At 52.0% G+C, this 24800-nt stretch overlaps 1 protein-coding gene and 1 long non-coding RNA gene across 3 annotated transcripts in view; both read left to right on the top strand.

Moving 5' to 3' along the window:
* Nucleotides 1-2106: 2106 nt before the first annotated feature.
* LOC123804686 lies at nucleotides 2107-15637 on the top strand. Its single transcript, XR_006783190.1, has 3 exons — nucleotides 2107-2388; nucleotides 12337-12654; nucleotides 14751-15637. It is a non-coding gene; the product is annotated as an uncharacterized LOC123804686 (long non-coding RNA).
* Nucleotides 15638-16800: 1163 nt separating this feature from the next.
* The window catches only part of AHCYL1 (adenosylhomocysteinase like 1), a 33378-nt gene continuing 25378 nt past the window's right edge, over nucleotides 16801-24800 (top strand). Inside the window, exon 1 of one of the 2 annotated variants that reach the window (XM_045817084.1) lies at nucleotides 16801-17182. In XM_045817084.1, coding sequence (XP_045673040.1) covers nucleotides 17063-17182 — 120 coding nt within the window. In that variant the 5' untranslated portion in view covers nucleotides 16801-17062. The remainder of the gene's footprint in view (nucleotides 17183-24800) is intronic. The other variant, XM_045817083.1, reaches the window with a different exon arrangement.

Raw genomic sequence — 24800 nt, 5'->3', positions numbered from 1 at the left:
GCCACTGAGCAAGTCACTGAGGTCCTGGAGGGCAGGGAGATGACGGCAACTCTAGAGAAAATGTAATGTGCACCAAGTGTGGGAAGTCCCGCCACAGGGCATGACATGTAGTTAAGCCCTCTACAATCCAGTCCTCTCGCTGTTGTTGTTGTTGTTGTTGTTATTATTATTATTATTATTATTTCTGTTACTGTTATTAGCAGGTGTAGGGGAAATACAGAGGAAGCTGCTAAACTGAGCGTCCAGGTAGCTTTGGAAGAGACGGTTCGGGCATGGAATCATGTTGTGGGGAAAGGGACCCCTGGGAATTGCTCAGGTGAAAATAACCACCAAATTTTGAACACCTGCTCTGTCAGAACTCCACACACATCATTTCATGAAATCCTTACCACAAACCTTAACCTCAGGGGTATCACCCCAATTGTCAAAACAAAGAAACAGAACCTCAGAGCAGTTCTGTGATTTTCAAGGTCAGAAAGCTAGTGGCCGAGCTTGGTTCAACCCAAAGCCACCTGATTTCAAAGTGTGTTCATCTCCAGGTTTAACTCCTAACCTGTCTGGAGGGCCCAGGACCTGCGGCTCTCCTGGGAACGAAGCCTAGTTTCAACCTGGTCAAGGGCCTAGACAGCGAGTTAAGCTGGGCTACATTCTTGAATAAAGTCATAAGGCTACACGTGTCTGTCTTTCTGTTGACTGGTGCTTATCGCTCCGACTGTCGTTAAACATGTCTTAGTGTTTTAAACAACTGAACTTGGGCTGGACCACATGGACCACCCTGGGTGTGGGGAGCTGGTTCTCGGGGAATCCAGGCTTCCCCTGCACCCCTCCCATGCGCAGCAGCACGTTACCCCTGGTTTTCGGAAAGCTGCCTGGCGTAGGACACGACTGTAGAGTTTCTTTGGTTTGCATTTCCCCAGCACGCAGCAGATGTTTGCGTTAGCGTACCATGCTTGCTCCATCCAAGCAGGCCAGACGTGGAGACTGCCCCAGGCACGGCTGCCCCAGCTTCACCTGGCCGCAGCCTCTGTGACCCCCTCTCCAGTGCTCAGGCTCCTCCCGGCCAAAGACTTCTCCTTGGCATCACAGAACCTGCAGGTGGAGTCTGAATTCCCACGCAGTGTCTGCCATGGTGGCATGAGCCTCCTCTCCACCCCCCATATGGTCTTACACGTGCTCAGACCCCGCACAGTCCCTGGTACGTTGCAGAATACTTGGCAGGTGATCGGTGAATATCCCCCAATCAGAGAGGTTCACGGAACAGGAGTTGAGCTCTATCGCCTCTTGGCGTTAGTATTCCAGAGGGACTGAGCGGCTCTGGACCTGGGGTGGCTTCTTTAAAACCTCTCCGTTTGTATGTATGCCTCCCCCACCCAGAGTCCTGCCGAACATGAACCTGCCCTGTCCTGTGCGTCCCAACCACAGGACGGTATATGGCGGGGATGAGAGCTGGCTCCTCTGGGGGGAGCTTTTCCAACGGACTCTGACTGTTTACTCAGCAAATATTTACTGAGCAAAAGGGGAAGAGGAAGGGCATTCCAGGGAGAGAGAACAGTTTAAACAAAGCCAAAGAGGAAGGAAAACCAGAGGTATGTATGGGCTCTGGAGGAGTAGTGGAATTCAGTAGATAAAATCTGGAAGATAACAGGAATCCAATCAAGAAGTCGTTGAATTCTTGGCAAAGGGGTTTAGGCTTGTTTCTACAAGCCAGAGGGAGTCCAGAAAGATTTTGAGCAAGAGACAGACATTATCAAAGCTGCTCATTAGGGAAATTAATTGGACAGTAGTGCCTAGACTGGATGGAGAAGAATAATCGCATAAAGCAGACAGCCATGATTGGGGACTCACCCTGCACCAGGACTGTGCCAAGCCCTGTGTATATCCACGCACTGTCTCCTCCAACAAAAGCAATAGAGAGTGCATTTAAGACTCAGGGCCTGGCACATGGTGTTTTCCAATCCTCACAATTGCCTTGTGAGTTGAGTTTTGTTATTGCCTCCCTTTTACAGATGGTATCTAAGGTTTGAAGGGATTAAATATTAAATGCTCCAGGTTAAATGGCAATGAGTGGCAGAGCCAGGATTTCAGTTCAGGCTGGTCTGACTCCAACGCTGGTTCACAAGGGAGGGAGCCGTTAGGACGCACTTGCAGACGTCTTGACAGTCGGTGATGAATGGAGGAGGAACAGGAAGGAAGGACGAGAGAAAAGGGATGCACAACTGATTTATGGGCCCCTAACTGGCGTGTCGTGGCAACAGAGAGACGGGCTGAGAGAGAGCATGGTCCAGGATGGGGCAAGGTTGGTGCGTGGGAGAGCCACGGAGAAGTAGCATTGTCGTGAAAAGCAAGAACGTAGAACTGGAAGAGAAAGGCAAGACCACAGGAAGCAACGTAAGTTAAAGGGATTCGAAATATGTTGAATTTGATGTGTTGATGTTAATAGAGATATCTTATGGGCATTTGGAAAAATCATCTTATTCCTTACACCCTGTTCCCCACTTACAATTTTTCATTCTTTAAAAAAATTACTTAAACATGTTTATTGTGGTCAAATATGCACAACCTCAAATTTACCTTTAACCATTTTGAAGAGTCCTTTATTATATTTTTAATTAGCATAAAGTTGACTTCCAATTTCCCATTCAACATATGTACAGAGCTTGGAAATCATCGCTCTATTTTAACAAGTAAAAAAGCTGAACAAACAGAAAATCAACAACTCTTCTCAGACTCAGCAGAGTGGTGAGGTCACAGGGCAAACTCCTGCCCTCAGAGTCGGGGAAGCAGACAGGCAAACACAGAGTCGTGGCTTATCAGAGCAGAGACTCTTGAGCAGAAAGCTCTGTGGGAACCAGCAGCAGGGCAGAAAAGCCTAAACTCCCATTGACAGATGGCTGGGGGCTCAGTGTGAACAAGTCTGAGTTTAAAACTACCAGGGGTGGGGGCAGGTCAGTCATAGGGGGATCCCCAAGCTTTGTGAATTTTAGCCCCAAGAGCTCCACCTGGTTCTCACAGAGCAAATGCCCTCAGGCTTCCAGCGGTGGGAGGGGACAAGGGACAGTGTTAAAATAAGCCAGAGACGGGAACAGCATCACAGAAGTGGAGATCACGTGGGTTATCGACAGAGAGGGGGAGGAGTGAGAATGGGGGAAAAGGTACAGGGAATAAGAAGCATAATTGGCAAATACAAAGTCGACAGGGGAAGGCTAAGAATAGTATAGGAAATGGAGAGGCGGAAGAACTGATATGTACGACCCATGGACATAAACTAAGGGGGGGATGCTGGAGGGAGGGGGGTGCAGGGTGGAAGGTGATAGAGGGGAGAAAAAAATGGGACAACTGTAATAGCATAATCAATAAAATATAATTTAAAAAATAAAACATGCCAGAGTATTCTGTTTTTCTTTTTCTTTCTTTCTTTTTTAAAGATTTTATTTATTTTTATTTTTAGATAGGGAATGGAGGGAGAAAGAGAGAGAGAGAGAGAGAAACATCAGTGTGTGGTTGCTGGGGGTCATGGCCTGCAACCCAGGCATGTACCCTGACTGGGAATCGAACCTGCGAAACTTTGGTTTGCAGCCCCACACTCAATCCACTGAGCTACGCCAGCCAGGCCTGTTTTTCTTAACAAGGCCTGCTTTCAGGAGAAGTTATTAACTATTTTACCAGAGCCTAACCTGTTGAGGTTTTAGCAGAGCTTGATCAACCTAGAGAAGGAAAACACCCACACCAGCCCACTCTAGCCATCTCGTCCCACCTAAGGGGACAGAAAACTGAAGTTCCAGCCCAGACTCACTAAAAAACTGAGACCTGCTCATAGGACTACAGAACACTTCCCCTCCCCCTGCACCTCACCACACACGGGTAAAGGCCTGTTTGCCAAGCTCCTTTTCCCAATGTACCACGTCTGGCGTTCAACAACAGCAAAAAATGACAAGGCATACCGATGGCAGAACTTAGAGTGTCAAGAGACAGAGCAAGCATAAGAACCAGACTCATCCAGGGCAGAGAGTGTGGGAATTATCAGACAAGGAATTTAAAACAACTGTGATTAATATGCTAAGCACGCTAATGGAAAAAGTAGACAACATGCAAGAACAGATGGGTAATATAAACAAAAAAGATGGAAGGTCTAAGAAAGAATTTTTTTAATGCTATAGGTCAAATACACAGTAACAGACATAAAGAATTCACTCAATGGGCTCAATAGTAGATGAACATTGCTGAGGAAAAATCTCTGCACTTGAGACTATGTCAATAGAGACTTCCAAAATTGAAAATCAAAGAGAAAAAATACTGAAAAAAAAAAAAAGAACAGAATATCCAGGAATGGTGGGACAACTATAAAAAGGGTTATATTTGCATAATGTATGGAATCCCAAAAGAAGAAAAAGAAAAGAACAGAAGGAATATTTGAAGCAGTCATGACTGAGGATGTCCCCCAAATCAAGGTCAGATACCTAACCACAGATCCAGGAAGCTTAGAGAATGCCAAGGAGGATAAATGCCCAAAAACCCACACCTAAGCATATCATATTCAAACTACATAAAAAGCAAAGATACAAAAAATCTTGTAAGAGACAGAGAACAAAACACTCTGCCCATAGAGGATTAAGGATATGTATCAGCCCTGGCTGGTATAGCTCAGTGGATTGAGCCCCGGCCTGCAAATCAGAGGGTCACTGGTTCGATTCCCAGCCTAGGACACATATCTGGGTTGCAGGCCAGGTCTCCAGTAGGGGGGCACATGAGAGGCAACCACACATTGATGTTTCCATCCTTCTCTTTCTCCTTCCCTTCCCCCCTCTCTAAAAATAAGCAAATAAAGTCTTTGAGAAAAGAAAAGATAGGTATTAATTTGACTTCTCAGGAACCATGAAAGCAAGAAGACAATAGAGCAAAATATTTGAAGTGTTGACAGAGAAAGAGAAAAAGAAAGTCCACCTAGAATTCTGTACCTTATGGAATTATCCTTCAAAGGAAAAGAGAGATAAAGACTTTATCAGACAAACAAAAACTGAGGATATTCATTGCCAGTAGATCTGACTTGCCAGAAATGTTAAAAGAAGTTTCAGAGAGAAGGAAAATGATATAGATTAAAAAGTCAAATCTATATTTTAAAATATGGAGACCATTCAAGAAGGAATAAGTTAGGTAAAGTTGAAGTTGTTTTAGCTATTCTAGTTCCTTTGCTTTTTGGTATAAATTTTAGAATCAGTTTATGTATATCTACCAAAAATCTGCTAAAGTTGTGAGTTGACTTGAATTCCATTTATCAGTTTGGAAAGAATCAAATCTATACCCTATTGAGTCATTTAATCCATGAACATGGTATGTCTCTTCTTTTATTTAGGGTATTTCTTTCATCAGTGTTTTGTGCTTTGCAGCATATACAGCGTGTATATGCTTTAGGAGATTTATATCTAAATATTTCATTTTATGCTATTGTAAATGATACTATTTTTTATTTTTTTATTTGAATTTTGGTTTCCAATTTTTATTGCTAGTATATATAAATATCATTTTTATTTTATTTTTAAAGATATCTGCTCATGTGCATATTCTTTTTTTTAAAGATTTTATTTTTTTTTATTTTTAGAGAGAGGGGAAGGGAGAGAGAAAGAGAAGGAGAGAAACATCAATGTGTGGTTGCCTCTTAGGTGCCCCCTTACTGGGGACCTGGCCTACAACCCAGGCATGTGCCCTAGACTGGGAATCGAACCAGTGGCCTCTTGGTTTGCAGGCCTGTGCTCAATCCACTGTGCTATGCCAGCCAGGTGAAATATGATTGATTTTTAAGAGTTGACCTTACATTCTATCGTCTTGCTAAACTCACTTACTGGTTCTAGGTTGGGTATTTTTGTGTGTGTAAGTGAATTGTTTGGGCTTCTCTGTAAATAAGGACAGTCTTCTTTTTTTCCAATTCATATGCTTTTTATTTCTTTTTAGAATTATAAACAGATGTTGAATTTTGTCAAATGCTTTTTATGTGTCAATTGCTATAATCATGTTCCTTTTTTTAATCAAATGATGTATGTGGGAATTACACTGATGGGTTTTCAAATATTGAACAAGCCCTACACTCCCTGGATAAACCCACTGGCATGGTAGTCTTATTTTATTTTTTTAAAATATTTTATTTATTTATTTTTAGGGAAGGGTGGGAGGGAGGAAGAGAGGGAGAGAAACATCAGTGTGTGGTTGCCACTCACGTGCACCCTACTGGGGACCTGGCCTGCAAGCCAGGCATGTGCCCTGACTGGGAGTCGAACCAGTGGCCCTTTGGTTCACAGGCCAGCACTCAATCCACTGAGCCGCATCAGCCAGGGCCCAATCCTTTTTTTAAAAAAGATAGAACCTAAGAAATGATAACGATCCTGCAAACATCCCAGTTAAGACATTTTCTGGATTCTGAGCCAGTGGCATTTGCTGTGAATGGGATATAATTTCATTTATGTTTTGCTCCTGAATGCAAAATACAGATGGTAGTAATGTTAACTGTGGTGATAACCAACTTTTGTAATCTCACTATCTTATCGCCAATTGATAAAACTAGTCTCCCCTGCTGAGCCATTTTCAGTGATAGACACAACAAAGACTGACATTGTTTTCTACAGCTGCAGTCTCAACCTGATCTCTTTTCTTCTTCTGTTTCTCGGCCACACCTCAGATGGGACAAAATCTGCTGACCAGGCAAGTTAAGGCTTCTGTGCAATTCAGAACTAACGGAGATTTCTAGGGGATTTAGGGCATTTCTGCGTCCTTCTCCTCCGGAAGGGCGTGAATGCAGTCGTGTCCCCTAATCCAGGGTGTTATTTTCCATGGTTTCCATTACCTGCAAGTCAGTGGTGATCCAAAAGTATTAAATGGAAAATTCCAGAAATAAACAATTCATAAGCATTAAATTGCGTGCGGTTCTGAGCAATGTGACAAAACCCCGCGCCCCCCAGCTCGGTCCTGCCCAGCGTAGGATTCAGCACTCCGCCCCAGCATTTCTGTGCAGTGTGCGCCACCGGCCTCAAGGAGTCGCTCTCTCAGTCATCGGGTCCACTGTCACGGTGTCTCTGCGCTCACTGGTTTCCAAGTCCCGCTTATTTTACCTGCTAATGGCCCCAAAGTGTGAGCGCGGTGAAGCTGACTCAGAATAAGCCAAACTAACATGAGAATTGAAATACGCCTGAGAGAGGCCGTGCAGTGCTTCCTCTACCTGGAGAGGTGTGTAAGTACAGGAAAAACACAGTGTGAACAGGGTTTGGTACCATCCGCGGTTTCAGGCATCTCCTGGGGGTCTTGGAACGTGTTCCCCGCGGATAAGGGGGGACGACTGCGGTTCAGGTATTAGGTGAACATGTCGTCCACCTGAGGCCCCCGGAAGAGACCAGCCCAGGTCACGAGTGGGCAAGTGAATGAAGGAGGAATTTCCCACCAGGCAGCCCCTCGCCACCTGAGGGGAAAAACGGACTGAAAGTCCGCTATTCATGGATTTTGTCTCATTTTTTAAAAAATGACTTGAAATTTTTCCTGTTTAGTTGACGTAGTCCTGCTGTAAAGGGATGTCTGTGAAGTAGAATAGGGGGTTAAACAATAACTTCATTCGAAGAGTTAAAACTTGTGCGTGCTTGTTACGGGCCAGGCGCGGCTCTACGAGCTTTCATGTATCAATTCACCTGACCGTGACCCCCAGGGAGGCAGGTACCTTCTCTGGACCTCACCGGGGGTGTGGGGGGGGAACTGTCACAAGAGCGGTTGTCCAATCTCCAAGGAGCGCTTCCACTTTTGTGGCATCTACATCTGTTGCTTAGATCTTTCATGAGTATGCATTATTTTCACCATTGAAAATTAACTTTTCTTCACTCACCACGAAAAGGTCCTATGCACTCACTGTAGAGTTTTTACAATATGGGAACAAGCTCAAATGGGTAAAGAAAAATGACCTGTAACCTCGCCCCCCAGAGGTCGTAGAGCATTTTGGTGTGTACTTTCTCAGCTCTTCTTTCTTTGACTAAATATATAATTTGACACATTTGTGACCGAACCGGTTCCCTCTGGAGCGCTGTGTTCAAGGCCGCCTTTTCAGCGGGTAGCTCCGTCGTGGCCAGGATTCCACATCCCTGTCCAGACGCCCGCCTGGGTGCCCAGGGTTGCCATTGCCATATTTTTGGTCGCCTCCTGCCGAACTTTCCTTTTGCTATAGGAAGTGGAACAGGGTGGTTAATTGGACATTTGAATGTGGCAGAATAGCCTGATTGATAAGTCAGCCCTATCTGGTTTTCTTAGCTGTGAATCCTTGAGAAAAGAATGCGAAGTATTTTTCCCACATCCTCCCAGGAGGGCGGCCAGGGCTTCCGCCCGGGAGGTCAAAGCGGATGGAGCTGGTTTTCCAATGGGGAGCGAGCGCAGCAGCCTCACCTGTGGGGTAGCGGCCTCCCTCCGCAGAAGAGGGCGGGGCATCGTCAGCATCCACAAGTGGCGGCGGTTGAGGTCCCACTGGAATACAAACACCCGCCCACCTCTCAGGATGCCAAAACCTGGTATGGAGGTGGCTGGGAGGAAAAAAAAAAAACCCACTAGGTGGTCAGCTGCTGGCAGAGGCCAGTGTGAGTGGGCAGCTCAGCAGCCTGCCTGGGCAAGCAGCTCCCGCAGACAGGAAGGCCCCGCCTTCACCCCGCCGCGGGAGGAGCAGCCACACTCCGGCCATCTGCGCCGATTAAGGACCAGCTGCCCCAGCTCCACAAGATCTAGCCCTTTGTTTACGAATCTGGGGATTTCTGGTTTTTGTTTTGCTCTGTTTTAATTCAGTAAGCCAAGGGAGAAAGCCCTAATAATGTATTATTAAACTTCTCACCAGCTTCGAAAAATAAAGAATACTGGTCGGCATTTCTCTCTCATCCAATGTCACGGAGCTATTCCTTCCTTCCTTCCTTCCTTCCTTATAGGCAACCCCTCGAGGAGCGTTCACGTGGCTAAACCGGTGTTCCTTCTCCACCACTGGCTGTTCATTCCAATGTCCTCTATGCCTTTTAGGGGTGGCAAGTTCTGCTGGATCAGTCAGCTCTGTGGATTTAGGGACCTGGCCTGAGCCAGGACAGACAAGGGTGGGGACCCTGGTTCTGGTCCTTAGTCACTGATCACTAATCACTCGCTTGAATCACTAATGTGTTTTACACTCCCAGCGAGCTTCTTCACCGCTCTGTGCCTCCCTGCTCTGGTCTGGACAGATCTATGAACCCGCAGGTCTTTGCCCCTTGGGAGCCCTCGGCCTATGGGAAGTCTAGACAAACTCCCTGGCAGATGAAATGACATATCCATGGAAACCATAAGCAGGTCAATATCTTCCCACGTGCTCCAGTCATATCGGACTGCAGGCAATGTTCCAGAACGTGCTTGCACCCCCATAGTTTTTGCTTTGGCTGTTCCCCTAGAATGAGCACCCCTCTTTTCTGCCTGTTGACGCCCTAATCATCCTTTAAGATTCAACAAAAACCTCTCTCCTCGGGGCGTATGCCTTTGATGGCAGCGAATGAACGAATGGACGGGATGTACTTTGCAAGCTCCCTGCAGGCAGAGGCTGGGCCTCATTCATCTCTGCGTCCCCCACAGGACCCAGGCCAGGATTCTGCAAGTGAAGGTGCAGCCAAATGTTTGTGGAGCTAAAAGTGGGCCCTGGGCCTCGGCTTGGATGCAGCCTCAGGCTATTTCAGGCCCTGGAGCTGGAGGGTGGTGCGGCGGCAGCGGCAGCAGCGTTGAGGCTGTGAGATGAAAGGGCGAGCAGGAATGAGGCTTCGGTGGCTGGAGGCCTCTCTGGGCCCCCCTCCTCCTCGCCTGCCCCACCCCCTCCTCGCCTGCCCCACCCCCTCCTCGCCCAGCCCCACCCCTCCTCACCCAGCCCCTACAGGAGCAGGAGACACTGTGTACTTGGGACACTCTTCCATCAGACTCGGGCCCTCTGGGACCCTCGCTCCACCCATTCCGTCCCCAGGTCCCTGACCAGAGGGCAGGGGTCCATGTGGGTCTGTAGGAAACAGTCAGAGGGCTGTGGGGAGAGACCAACGTCCAAGCTTCTGGTCCCTGGCGTGGGCCCCGGGCTCGCTCTTGGTCTAGCGTGCGGTGTTGACCCTTTGTCTGGGCTCCGTTTGGAGCCGGGAAGGGCCATGAGCTCATGCTACAGGCTGAGGAGTCTTCCCTCACCGCCGCAGAATGGGACACGCGCTGAGGGTGGGGATGAGGAAGGTTAACCCTTTTCCGGGGCAGGAGGCCAGGCTGGCACTGGGTCAGGTGGGGCACTCAGCCCTCCCAAGGCTGCCCGGGCAGGAGCCCCATGCGCCGCCGTGGAGCAGAAGTGAAGTTTCCGAGATCGGGACAGACGGACGTGAGGGACAGACAGCCTTGGGAACCCAGGTCGGCCACAGGAAAGACTAGGAGGGTGAAATGGTTAATGGCTTGTTGAAAAACAAGGAGAGTCCCTCCTCCAGGGGCCCAGCTGGCTGGAAAGGCAGGAATAGAGGCTCCAGGGGTGATGCAATGGGACCCGCCCTGCACACCAGAGAGGGTGCGGAAGGCGGGTGGGAGCCTCTCAGCAGCGGCAGCCTCTGCACAACCAACAGCCCCAACAAACGAGATGCAGGGCAGGGCCTCTGGGCCACAGCGGGCAAGACCCTGGCCACCCAAGACCCGGGAAGGTGCCGTGTCTGCCTGTCCCACTCCATCCAGCCCCCGCGTCTTCCTGGTCAAGGCAGACCCTTCTGCTAGCCCTCAACAGGGTGCCTCATCAGCAGGGCCAACCTCTCGTCTCTGCCAATTAATTCCAGGACCAGTCCCAGCCCTAGGGGCAGGTGGCAGGCGCGGGGTGGCAGGGTGGGGTGCGGTGCCTATGAGGAGCACACACAGGCAATGCAGTGCCCGATCCTGGCATACCGGCACCTCCACCTCACCAGCCCACTCTCTATTGTCTAGGGACAGGGTATCTGCCAGGATCACAATATTCCAGAAACTTCTAAATGACTCAGAGCCATTCCAAGGGTGGATGTGTTGATCTGCACTCAAGATGGACCAGTGTCCCCACCTTAGGGTCCGGCAGTCTCAGGGACAGGGAGAGCATGCCATTTATTTCTGAGAAGGACTTTGCAGGGTGGGACACAGGGGAGGGTAAGGAGAGAGCCCCTCTCTGAGAAGGTATTGGGGGTGCCCACATTTTGCAACAAAGTCCTGCTATTGACTCTAAGCCCCGTGAGGACAGGAACTGCGTCTCTCTTGTGGACGGCAGCCTCCCTGGCATCTCGCCCAGCTCCTGACACAAAGCCGGCGCTCGATAAATAACTGGACGACAACAACCGAGCAGAGGCTGAAGGCCAAGGTCGGTTTCACAATTTCATCAGTCAGTCAGCTTTTGTGGTCAGCTCCTCACCACACACACACATGTACCCACAGACACAGAAAAATACACAAAGGAACACAAAGAATCATCAGGAGCAGACTTCCCTGGACATGGGTCGTAATTCCTAGACGCCTTCTCAGCCTCCACTTCTCCCGCCGCAGCCTTGAGAACTGAAGAAAGAGGCATCAGGATTTCTGGTACCAGCCAGAATAAAGCATTCGAGGCCGCTCTGAGGGGCTGCTGGACACACAGGAGCCAGCCCTGGGGGCCGGAGCTCTCGGCTGGGGCAACCCCGGCCCCCCTCTTCCAGGGAGTGCAATCCCAGCACAGACCAGCTCCACACCAGCAACGACAGCCGACAGCCGTCTCCTGCAGCCAGCGGAGTCCTTGCTTCTCCTTGTCCTTCTGGGAAGTAGGGCGCAGAGGGAATTCCAAATGCACAACAAGAACTCCTTTCCCTCCAGATTTTTAGCACGATTCACGTCTTAGGAACTTACATTTGCACAATACTTGTAACTTGTTCAAAGCTCTTTTATGGTCATCCTATTGTGAGATGGGACCACCTCCAGCCCCAGAAGAAGCGCTGTCACCCGGCTTTGCACGAGGAAACAGACTCCAGGAAACAGGGCCAGGCTTGCAGGGGCCGAGCTGGGGGCAGAGTCGAGACTCAAGGCCACATCTCCGTCTGCCCAGAGTCCTGGCTTCCCTCCACGGTGCGCAGCCTCCCCATGAGTCAGCTGTCATGAGTTCTGGGGGCTGCACCTCATGTCCCCTTAGCAGGGGGTGTCTAGTTTGCAGCCCACGGGCCACATGTGTCCCAGGGTGGCTATAAATGTGGCCCAACACAAAATCGTAAATTCATTTAAAACATGAGATTTTGCGTGCCTGTGTGTGCGTGTGTGTGTGTGTGATTATATGTTGCAATGTATTTAATGTCTGACCCAAGACAACTCTTCTTCTTCCAGTGTGGCCCAGAGATGCCAAAGGGCCAGACACCCCTGCTGCAGCCACAGAGTGTCCCCGCCCCCAGGCCCTGCCTGTACAGCCTGGACACCTGGCCCCACTACGGACATCTCTGCTGCTTCTCTCTGGCAGGACCTGGCGCTGTGACTCAACCTGGTGGAGTCCTTTGCCTGAAAGCTTTTCCTCCTCCGGTTCCTGCCCCGACACACACTCTATTTATATCGCGCTAAGTTGGAAACAGCTCAAAGAGGAAAACAATAGGAAAACCACTAAGCAAACTCCTATGGCAATGGGAGGGGTCAGCTGGGCCACGCTGACGAGTACGTAAACGATCTCGGTGTGGGGTAATGTGTTTTGAAACGTTGCGATTTGATCAAAGCGGAACACAAAATGACATGCTGACGGCAGGTGTAGCGAAGTGGTTATCTGCATAAGAACCAGAAGTCGACTTAGATATAAAGAGATTTCTTTCATCTTCATGGGACTCTTTTTTTTTTTTTTGCCTATTAGGATTATGCTCAAAACAATAACACATAGCAAAATAAATAATAAATAACTTAACAAGCAGAGAAGGAGGAGCCTTCCTCCATCGCCAGGGGACTGCCCAACTTCTGGAAAGGGCTGGGACTGCAGAGGGTGGGGGCCCGGAGCTGTGGGGATGGAGAGGCAGGCGTGCCCGGGGAGCCAGCGCCCAGAGAGCCACAGAGCTGCCGCTGGGAGCCCCTTGGGGCCCATGGGGCGGATTAGCAAAGTCAATGGTCCCCCCCAGAGCTGGGCACCGTGGCAGTTCTGGGGCAGAAAGGACATGGGATGTCCTGCAAGATCTCCTGCAGTCTTTCTGCACCTTCCGCTTCAGGGGACTGAAGTGGGACCAGGCCTCCAGGAGGTGGAGGGTGTACAGACAGCAGTGTTGTTCTGGGAGGGGGCGGGTAGCCTGCAGGGAGTAGGAGGGTGCGAAAGGCACCAACCTCAGCTCCCCGGGGGACCCAGGGACAGTGCACTCCACAGACAGATCAAACTCAACCTGTCCAGCCCGGACCCCTTATCTCAGCAGCTGCCCCCCGCACCTGACCTGCTCCTCCTCCTCTGTCCACCGTCCTGGTGGCTGGCACCACCATCCATCGCGGCTCACCAGGTTCTGCAGAACTGGCCCTGGCTTCAGCTCCCACTCCACCCTACTTCACACCCTATGCTCCACCCGCACTGAAATATTTATGGTTCCCGTAAGATGCTGTTTGGCTGCCCTGCCCTTTCTCAAGTGCTATTCCTTCAGCCTAAAATCCCTTCCCTACCTGGCCCAGCTGCTGACCTGTCAAGGTCAGCTTTTCGCTCATCCCTTCCTACCCCCACCCCACCCCAGGTACACAGCTCTGCTTGCTTCATTTTTCTCTGCAGTCCGATATCCAGCACTGCTCCAGCCGTATCTTCAGTATTTGATGCATATTTTATGAATTGATAAAAAGGATGCATGTGAAGGGTAATTTTGGGGGTAGACAAAAGAGTGAATTTGGTGAACCAGGCTAAGCCCACCACATTCTGGTTACATTTCCCGAGTCATCTCTGCCCTCCAGCCACTCCTTCCTCGAGCAGCTCAGGGCCCTTTGAGGCCTCCCTCGCCCCCCGCGCCCCGTCCGCCTCCACCACACTCAACAGGTGCATCGGTCCGTGGGTCCCTGCTCTTCTCACACCTGCCCCCCATCTCTGATCCGCGTGCGGACTGTGCTCCTCAGGGAAGTGGGCCCTGACACATCCCCTGAATCCGTGCAGAGGTGCTGAGTCAGGCAGGTGGTGCGGTGGTCCGCAGACAGGTCAGGCTTGTCACCCTGGAGAGGCAGCCCCCTGCGCTGGGCCATGCGGGGTCATCTAGGAGCGGTGGGGAAAGCGTGAGATGGCTCTCACCGATGTTATGTCATCACGCTCTCTGGCTGGGTGAGCTCTTTGAACTCCAGCCCACACAGGGTGGGAGGGATGGCAGCCACCTTTGTCCTCTACAGCAGGCTGGTTTCCAGGAATGCCCTGGGCCCTGGCCTGCTGCCCACCCCCACCCCTCTTCCAGCTGAAGCACTCCCAACGCCCTTAGGTCAGCCTCCCCAGCACCGCAGTGGGCAGGCCAGACGGCCAGGTAAGTGGAGCTGGACCTGTCAGTCTCCTTCTTGGCTCAACCTGCAAAGGTACCGCTGCCTCTAGGCCTGGCCCTGTCTTCCCATCCTCAGCCGCCACACAGGCGGGCCTCGTGTTCGGGAAAACCTGGACTCCCGTTCCGGTTCAGGAGTAGAAGCGAGGCTGAACCTCCCTGTCTGAATGCTACCTTCTCTGATAATGGGATTAAAGATAAAACCCCAAAGGACAGGCACACCTATGCTTTTATTTAATCCTTAAATAAGTAAACTTAAGCCATGTGTTTTCCTATTCACAGGATGTGGAGTCTCACCTCTGCCTCAACTGGCTTGGCCTCTGCTCCCCAAGCAGGCAGCTCTGATCCCCGGCCTCTGACGACAGTCCCTGCAAACCCACAGAATGACAGCTCCTTCGGGCCACACGCCTGCAGTGCCCTGGGCGGGCAGGCATGGCTCCTGGCCCCAGCTGGGAGAGGACGAGAAAGGTTCCAGTCTGGCGCTGCTGGATGAACCCGGTGTTCTGGTGCCCTCTCTCTCTCTGTCCCTTCTGCCACGGGAGTACCCCCGAGAGAGGAATCAAGGGGCTTGAAAGAGTGGGCAGAGGAGAGAATCCTAACAGTTGAGATGGGGCTCTGCAGAAGCAGGGCATCCCTCCAGGCACTTCCTCGGGCCGCTTCAAATAGATGGCCGAGTGGGGCTGGGTGGTTAGAATGGGGGCTTCTATGACTAAGACTTCTGGGGCCCCGGAGGCAAGGGTTTCACACTCTTCCCAACCTGGAACATAGATCAGTGGGGAAAATGTCGCTTCAAACCACAACTTCTTTCTCTAAAGACTTGACCCCGTCAGAGACCTCGGGATATAAAAAGGTGGGCTTGTGGGGGAATTTAGGAGAAAAGCATTGGTAAGATTTGAATTCTCAGCACAGTAGAGAGGAATCTGGCTTCCCAGAGCCAGTCAAGGAAGGGAGGTAAGAAGGCGGGGTATGAAGGGAGTAGGAGGGGGAAGGAAGTTGGATCGGCACAATGGGCCGGGGAGCTTTGCGCGGTGGTGTGACCAGGGAGCATTCCCAGGTGACTGGATAGCCAGAATAACTTTGCAGAACATTTCAGAAATGTGACTTTAAATTGTTTGCTGTGTGATGTAATCCCTCCCCTGCGGCCAACAAATTTCATTAAAAGTTGTGCTACATGTTACAGCATTATTTTTGTGGTTGTTTTGGAATCGGGGTGGGGGTGGAAGGAACGGGGCTGTGTTCCCTTTGCGAATTGATGGCAGGAACTAAAGAAACAGCCACAAGACCGGAATACTGAATAAAACTTCGATGAGGCAGAAAACTAGAGCCAGAGGTAACCACAAATTCAAAGCCGCCCTCCCCCCACCCCCTCCCCGGTAATTCACAGAAGTGCTAGGGAGGGCATTGAACTTTCCACAGGACATAGGAGTTCAAGCCAAAGTCCTTTGCATTTCAAAGGACACACTACCTCAGCTGACATTAGGTTACAAATAGGCTTTGCCTCTCCAGCAGGACTAAGCCTTGCAAAACATAGAATGTATCACACTGTCTTTACTATCCAGGGCCGAGCATGGGGACAGCACACAGTAGGGCCCAGTAAACGCATGCGGGTGGCCCATGGACGCCCTGGGCTCGGCACTGAGAGCAGAGACGAATGTTTAGATTGGGGGTGAGGGGCGGACTGAAGCAGGAAAGCCGTTCTGGCTGGAAACTTCTCCCCCCACCTCCATCCTCTGACCCAGTAGCCCTATCCCGAAGGTCAGAGAACATCAGCTCCGCGGTCTGAAGATCTGAAAAAGGCAAGGCCCAAGGGGAGATGGTGGTGGAGGAGGTCACACAGGGTTGCGCAGAGACCACAATGCTGAGTCTGTCCGCCCTTAGAGAGTCAAGGAGGCGAACACTGCCTCTTGAGAAGGGGCTTCTGATCCAAAGGTCCTGGGACAAGGGAACTAAGTGAGTGAGCTGCCTTGGGCCGCAGATGTTTCCTACGAATGGCCTCAGGATGAGTCGTGTCGGGGATCTGGTCTTTGCTGCCAAGCACCACCTTACGCCCTTCTGAGGCCTTGCTGGGAACCCCACAGCCCAGAGACCGCCCCAGTTCGGGGCATCCCTGTAGGAACCACGAGCCGCTCCCAGGGCTGATAGCGCCACCTGGCGCCGCAAAGGCTCCGACTCATCCTGCGAGCTGGGAGGTGCAAAGGGTGGCTCGGCCTCGGTCCAGCGTGGTGACGTCAGGACCGAGCGCCTTTTTTCCCCGCCCCTTCCCCCGCCCCCCAAGCTGCCAGTACCCGACGTGGCGTCACCGCCGTATACCCTTACTTTGCGTGCGTGTGTGCGTGCGGCGGAGGTGGCGGCACGGAGCTCCGCGCTGCTGCTTCTGGGGCTACTGCCGCCGCTGTCGCTGTCCGGCTTTCTCGGACTGCGGAGCCGACCCGGCGTGCGTCCCAGCACCTCGGCACCGGACGCGGCTCGGCAGGGCGCCCGGCGGGAGGGTGGGCGAGCGCGTGTCGGAGGCCGCCGCGCGGGCGGGCAGGGGGGCGCTCGGGAGGGAAGGAGGCGGGGGCGGCGGGGCAGCAGCGGGCCCGGCCGGCCGGGGAATGTCGATGCCTGACGCGATGCCGCTGCCCGGGGTCGGGGAGGAGCTGAAGCAGGCCAAGGAGATTGAGGACGCCGAGAAGTACTCCTTCATGGCCACCGTCACCAAGGCGCCCAAGAAGGTGCGGGGGCTCTGGGTGGCGGCGGAGGCCCGGACCGGGGCCTCGCGGAAGGGGCGCGAGCGAGTCCCGCGCTCCAGCTAGGTCGCGACTTCGGGGGCGAGGGATCGGGACGACTGGGATGGTGTAGGGTGGCGAGTAAGCCGTCCCAGGCCTACCCCGAGCTGGAACGGCCGCCCCTGACCTCACTTTCCTTTGTCCCTAGGCCCTAGTCCTCCGGGATCTTTTTGAAACCCGGCAGGGCCGGGCCTTGAATTCGCCGCTGACTTTTCCTGGCTGGAGGGCCTCGAAGACGGGAGTGGGAGGGGTGAACCGACTCAGCTGACCCCTGTGACCAGCCCCAGGGGATGGGGGTGTGCACAAAATCTCCCCAGGCGAGTGGGCAAATTTGGTAGAGCTACTTTGGGAGCAGTGGCCAGTTTATCCAACAACTGCGTGCTAGCCCGGAGGCAGGAGAGAAAAATGCCAGGAGTTAGCTCTTCTAGGCAGGTGAAAGCGATGAGGACAGCAGGAGAGTATAAAGAAAACTAGGATTTTCACCTTCTGCGGGTGTCCACCTTTCGACAGATGTAAGCAATTAGCATTTGGGGGTTGGTGACGGCAGGCACTGTCATGGATACAAGTTGATCGCAGTCGTGTGAATAGACCACTTAGGCATCTCTGGCGAAGGAAGCTGGGCGGGGGGTGGCGGCGGACGGGTGGGTGGGAAGGCACGATTGCTCATTCCTGACTGTTTTTAGGGAGGCAGAACGGGTCTCCTCTATTGTGCTGTGGGTTGAGCTCAAAGGACATCCTTCTGATTGTCTCGTGGAGATTAAAGGGCGACCTTTGGAACTTTCGTTCTGATTAGCTCTCAGAGTGGTGGGACCCAGATCGCTCCTGCGCTCGGAGCCTTTGCTGCCAACCACATCTTTCCTTCCACATACCTGGCACCCAGGTAACAGTGGATGGGAATCTTTGCAAACCCGTGAGAACCTGGGTAAATTATTTCCCACCAGTTTAAAAACAGTGTTTCAAGGCCGCCTCTGCCTGCGGTGTTAGATGCGTGTGGTGCTTGCATGCGCTGAACCGAGCCAGGTTTGCAGCACTCAGTCTAGTCCTTGAAGCTCCTACACGTGAACCAGTTAAGCTGTCCTAAGTGGGAGAGGTGACTTCTTTTTTTAAGGAAATTAATCTAACCCTCCAGAAATCAAAAGCAGGGTTGAAACGGCAGGTCGCTGTTGTGTGCTTTTGCTCCATTTTCCCACGAACTTAAGATCTCACCAATACAGTGCCTTTTAAAAGGTTGTGGAAGATCCCTTGATTCTAAGGAGCCTGATTAACCTTGTTTTTAGTGCTCTCCTTTCAGCGGACTGCTTCCTTGGGGCAGTGACCCTTTGTAATCTGTGGTTTAGAGGCAGGCAAAGCCTTTGTAAGGCGAATGCTTAAGGGAGGTACCTGCGATGACCCGGGAAGCCGGAAGCCCTGGTACCCTAACTCCTTGAACTCATCCTCTCCCCGGGAGCGAGCCTGTCTTTTGTGTGGCTGCTTAGGGACTAGGCACCTTTATTCCTACTGGCCTTTATTTTACTGGGCCCTTATTCTCGCAAGTTCCACTGTTGATAAGATAAAGTTTGTATTATAGATCGTAACTCCGTAAAGGCAGGACTCTGGCGCACCATCGTATGCGTGGTGCCTGGCCCTGCCCCTCGTGGGTACTCCACTGTTAATTGCCCACCTGGCTAACGAGTAACCCAGATGTCTGCGTGGCTGCTTACCAGGAATAAGTATCCCTTTTCCTCTCTTCCTCCCTGGAGGAATATTGCTCATGTGTACTATCGTCAGGCCAAGTGCTGATGATTTTATAGACTCATATCCCTTTAGCTGGCGGAAGCAGCCTGGGCTAGGAATGAGGGAAGAGCCCATAGAAGTTTCCATTTGCTGGTCACTGTGTCCCCGTGTTTCTTATTAATCTTGCTCTCTCTGAGATTTATTGCCTAGCACTTACACAACACTATATTAAAGTGCTTTATGATAACTAATTACCTCTCCCCTAGTGATGATAAAAGGCATTTGTTTAGTTAATGAGTGGGTTGAGGACTAGTCAAGGTCACGCAGCAGCACCTCCTTGGTGATCTGTTTTTTTTCAGAACTTTTCAGCTGAATTGGGCATCATGACCGGGGGCCCTTCTGTGCCTCTGCCATGTGTTGGTACCGTGAGAAAGCGTGAGAATGGTCAGAGAAAAAACGTGGCTTGGCACCCACTGAATGGTGTGAGGAAAAGCCCTCTTCAAATGGCGCTGTCCTTTACCTGTGACCGTTCCGGCGTGGCTGGAGACCGAGGAATTCTTGGGTCATTCCCAGCCCCAAGGCCCCTCGGGAAATGAGGACATTTCTGATGCCAGTCAGAGGCTGTAGGTTTCTTCAGGGTGACCTTGATGGTCCTCAGATCAGACCCCGCTTTGTTTGGGGAAGAGTGGGTGCCCCTCGATTAAAACCGTAGGTAGTGAGAGCCTTCCGCTGTTAACTGTAACATACTCGGTTGTATGTGCCTCAGGGTCTGCTGAAGTGCTGTGTAGGTGACAGTCACGGGTGTGACTCAAGGCTTGACCTGGGTGTCAAGAAGCCAACTAAGTGGCTGGCACCTTGAGCAGGTGAGCTTCTGTGTCTCGGTTGCCTCCTTTGCCAAATAAGTGCTTTTGTTTGCAGCATGTGGAGATAGGCACGGGGCGGGAACCAAGATAGAGCACAAGTAAGAGAGGTCTACTAGTACGTGATACTCTGTCTCTTTAGTGGGCGTTCGAGCTACTTCTAACACAGGACTCATATGCCATAGATAGGAAGTCCAAACTGTAGAAAAAAGCAAAAAATAGGTTAACCCTGAGGGCTAAGACCGTTGAGGAGGCTGACCGTCACATGTGGCCCTCAGCTTGCTGGTAGCCTGAGGGCGAAGGAAATGCCGGAGTTACGGTCTCGTTGGCAGGCCCGGGAAACGGCACGTCCCCATTCCTCGGGAAGACGGCAGGCGCCAACACGTCCAGAGGAGACTCTGGTGGGACGGTGGTCATAGCTGCAGATGGCTCACGGGGTGAGGCGTGCTCCCAGTGGTGGCTGCTGATTCAGACGGTGTGACCCGGAAACCTCCAGTGACAAAGGAGCCCTTTCGTTGTACAGTGTAGCACAACTGAAGGGGGTCCTTGTTTAACGTTGTCGGTTCCCAGCGGAACCTGACAAGTAGGCAGGTCAGCTCGCTCGCCGTGATCGCTGGGTGTTTGTCCCTCTCGTCCTGCACCTTCGTGTCCTGGAGGCAGGAGCCGTCCTCGGGCCTTTAGGAATGGGCATGGTGTCAAGTTGACTTTTTTCCCCCCAATAAGGTCAGCCCAAACCTCCAGCTTGTTGATGAAACTTACTAAAATAGACCCGTCTCTCTGGAAGGCCTGTCAGGAGGTTCGCTCTTCTCTGCACTTCGGAACATTTGGAGAGGCTCTTCAGAGGAATACTGTAGGAATTTGCCCTGGAATTTGTCCGTCAGACCTTTACAAGCAGCACAAGAGGGGCAAGGAGAGAAGGAACACAAAAGAGCTTACTTTGGCTTGTAGGATATTCTTTATGTGAATGGAAAATGTGTACCCGAGGGGCCAGCTGAGCTGGGAAGCATAGTGGGTAGAGCCCCAGTGAGAACTGCTTAGATGCTCACGTGTTCGGTGGAGTCCGGGGTGTCCCCTCCTCTTCAGGGTTGTGTTACGGCATTTGCATCAGTGCTTCGAGTCCCTGGGAAGAGATCTGTCCATTGTCTGCGTCCCTGGCTGACAACATTATAAATGGGAACCATGGGTTTTATCAGGAGGGCATCATTTGCATCCAGTGTGTGTTGCCCAATGTAATGTTCCTATAAAGTTGTTCACAAAGTTTTCAATGCATTTTGGTACATATGATGTAGATAGACCCTTAGCTGCCTGGGACCCTGATCAGTTCACTTGGCTGCCTCACGTAGGTACGACCTGTAAACAAGCACTTCCGTGCTGTCTTGGGCTGTTGTTTATGGGAACTGCCAGTGAAGGAGGCTCACTTATACCTGTCAGCTTATCCAGTTTGGGGATCCAACTATTGAAATTTTATGAAGAAGGGCAACCCTTATTATGCTGGGCATAGTCGTTCAGAACACGTCATGGTGAGGCGGGTCAGAAGCGTCCCCGTCACGCACGAAGAACAACACGTTCGCGCTGGCCGGAGTTTGTTTCAGCCTGAAGTCGGAGAATCCCAAGTGAGAGACAGATTCCTGCCGCAAGGTTTCCTCGCGACTCCTGTCAACACCTCGAGTACCGGAGGGAGTCGGAGATTCGCACGGACTCGGGTCCCCTCTTGTCTTCTGCCGTCACGCCTCCCTCTGGCTCATTGGGGGGTTCTCCCACTGTCCCGCTGTCGGTCGGCTGTTAGTGAAACTTCTCTAACTTTCCCTCTCTGTCCCCGACACTGAGGAGCAGCACGCTGTGAGTCAGCGCCGGGTTTCCCGGGGTCAAGTTCACCTCAGTCTCGACCGTCTGGTAGACTTGTCACTTTAATGTACTGGACGGGTGTCTTAACCTGTCTGAGCCTCATTTTCTTTCTTTCCTTCCTTCTTTCTTTCTTTCTTTCTTTCTTTCTTTCTTTCTTTCTTTCTTTCTTTCTTTCTTGTTTCTTTCATGGTCTGTAAAGGACTATTTCACTCTCATTACTGTGAGACAGTTCTACTGGGTGCACAATTTCAGGTGGACAGTTATTCTTCTCAGCACTCTGAAGGTTTGTTTTCATTATCTGCTGGCCTTAATTATCACAAGTAAAAGTCGGCTGTCTTTCTAACTGTTTCCTTGCAGGTGATCTGTCCCTTTTATTCTGGCTACTTTTAAGTTTTTTACGACCGTGTGTCACTGTGGCCAAGGGCAGGGATTCGGAGCCTCCGGTCTCCCATCTGTGAAAGGAGCAGTAGTGCTAGCACCGCGGGATGGCCGAGGGGGTGGACACTCAGTACGTGCTCCTTAGTGTATTCACTCCCGTGCACCTCGTGCGGCCGGGCGTCCCGGTTTGCCTGCTCCAGCTCTGGCTCGCACCGCTGAGCCTGGTATGCTGTTCAGTGAGTGCCTTCCTACACCCTGAAAAGTACCCTGGTCTGTTTGAGATGTCCTTAAAGAGCCCAAGCCAAGACGTTTCTGTTGGAACATGTTCCCAACAGAAGGAACGTGTTCCCTGACCAAAGTGGTGTTTATGCAGCGCTGACACCTGTCGAACACTGAAGGAGTTGTTGGTTCCCAGGCAGCACCTGGACAAGGGAGGACCGGGCGCTTGTGCTGGGAGTGGGACCCGCTCTGCCTGACCGCTCCTCGCATCGCCTGCCCCCGCCCCCACGCCCACCCCACACCACAGGATGCTTAGAACGAGGCCGTCTGTCAGACCCTGGGCTGGCTGAGTCCAGGAGCGTATTTCTTCCACCTGCAGTAGTTCAGGAGCCTGAGGTGGTTGGTGTTCTTTGCCCCCCCTCCCCCCTTGGGATGCTCCTCAGCTTCCCCAGAGACTCCTCATCAGCTCCTTGAGGGCTGCCCTCGGGGACTGACGCTCACTGAAGCCAGCAGCTCGGGGAGACTTTGTGCTGAAGCTGTTTTAAAGACTAATATCTGAACGTCGTCCTTGGTCGGTATCTCTAGACCAGACACATGAGGGCGAGGACCACGCCTCACTCACACGGGTCGTATGCAGTGCCTGCACGTGGTGCCACAGTCCCTGGTTTCTGAGCGGAGTCTGCGGGGTGGTCACCCCCGGAGAGAGTGAGCTGGGCTCCCTGGGTGGCCGTGGCTCACTCTCCCCTTCGGTTGGCCGGGCTGTTCTTCTTAGACCTGTCCCGCAGGGTGACGACGGGGGACCAGGAACTGCAGGGGGAAAATGACGAGAACCTCCAACACCTTAGTGCTCCCTCTGTACTGCCGGAAGTAGGTGAGATGGGAGACCTGAGAACACGTGGCCCCCAGCTTCTCGGCTCAGTAGCATGAGAGCCGCAGGGCAGGAGGCGGGAAGCTTAGGGATACCCTTAGACGTAATGGAAATGGTAACTTGAATTTCCCATCAACTTTTGTTTTTTGAAAGATTTTATTTATTTATTTAGAGGGAAGGGAAAGGAAGGAGAAAGAGAAGACGAGAAACATCTATGTGAGAGAGAAACATCGATTGGTTGCCTCTTGCACGCCCCCAACCAGGGACCTGGCCCACAGTCCAGGCACGTGCCCTGGCCGGGAATCGAACTGGTGATCCTTCGCTTGCCGTACGACGCCCAGCCAAATGAGCCATGCCGGCCAGGGCCCCATCAACTTTGAAAGTCTTAGCATTAGGGACACTGCCCAAAGTTGAACTGGTAGTCTGATTTTCACATGCTCTTCATTTAAAGAACAGAGGCTTACTGTAAGGGTGTTTGAGATTTGGGGACCAGTGGTGAGTCAGTCGAACAGTTTCACTTTGGAGTGTGTGTGTGTGTGTCGGGAGTCCTGAAGGGAACGGGCGGCAGCTCTGCCCAGCAGTGCTGGGCAGACCTCCGATGCTTCTCGTCCTGCAGCCCCGGCCGCCCTTCAGGACCGAAGGCTGAGCTGGGTGTTCCAAAGCTATATGTGCCCTTGTCTCTGGAACACACCTTCTTTAGAGCTGCAGCCTTCTGGGAGCCGGGCCAGGGCTCACCCTACCCGGGAGCTCAGGCGCTGGCTGGCTCTGAGGGCTCTGCGTGTGGCGCTCCCTAAAGTATGCGACCTCGGCAGGATTCGGGGGAAGGGGAGACCTTCAGAATTCTGCAGCTTTGGGAATAAAAACAGGTGCCTCATAGAGATGGCAGATGTGTTCGTTTATTCTGGTAACTGATTCGGTTTCCTGGGGATGGCCAGGTGGTCTCCAGTTCCTAATCCAGAGATCTGAGTGCCCGGCTTCGGAAGCTAGACTTCTTAGCAAGCAAGACATGAAGAGTCCCAATGTTCCGTTCTTCTGGAGAGCAGCCCAGTTGGCTTGTCGTGCTGGGTTAGATGAATTGTGAATGTTAATTATACTGATCAATACCGTGGCCTTGGTAACAGACTCGTAGCTGCTGTAGAATCTGTTTACTTCACGTTTGTGACAGAAAAGGGACCGAGCTGGCTGGGAACACGGTGTTCTGAGAGCCACAAACTGTATTGTGAGTCCGAGGAGAAGCCAGCCAGGGGGGCTGACCCCGTCGCACCTCTTCCCCAGGACTTCCCGGGGGAGGCGTCTCTCTCGGGGTGGTTCTCTTCTTGTTTGCCGGTGTTGGATTGAGGTTGGCAAAGGCTCGGCTTTCAGTGAGATGGGGTAAAGGCTGTTTCCGAATCCTAAGGGTTAGAAGGAGAGTATCCGTGTTGGGAGACACCCCCGTTCTCTCCCGTTTGCAATTAGGAGTGGAGGGTTCCTTGCAGTCAGGAAGGAAGCCCTCCGATCCGGGGAGCAGAGGGTTCAGGATTCTGCACATTCTTCTCTGACTCCGCAGGGAGGGGATTAGCCAAGTGCTGGGCATGTGTGGAATGAGGGCACCTCGCCAGTTTCTGCTGAGTTCGGACCAGGCCATTGTGGAAATACAGTCTCTCCCTCCATGAGCTCTTTGTCATGTTCTCCCGAACCCCGT

The sequence above is a fragment of the Phyllostomus hastatus genome, unplaced genomic scaffold (assembly GCF_019186645.2).
Source record: "Phyllostomus hastatus isolate PE091 unplaced genomic scaffold, TTU_PhHast_1.1 phas_scaffold_216, whole genome shotgun sequence".
Taxonomy (NCBI): Eukaryota; Metazoa; Chordata; class Mammalia; order Chiroptera; family Phyllostomidae; genus Phyllostomus; species Phyllostomus hastatus.
Note: the sequence above shows the minus strand (reverse complement) of the source record. Positions and strands in the feature narration are given on the sequence as shown.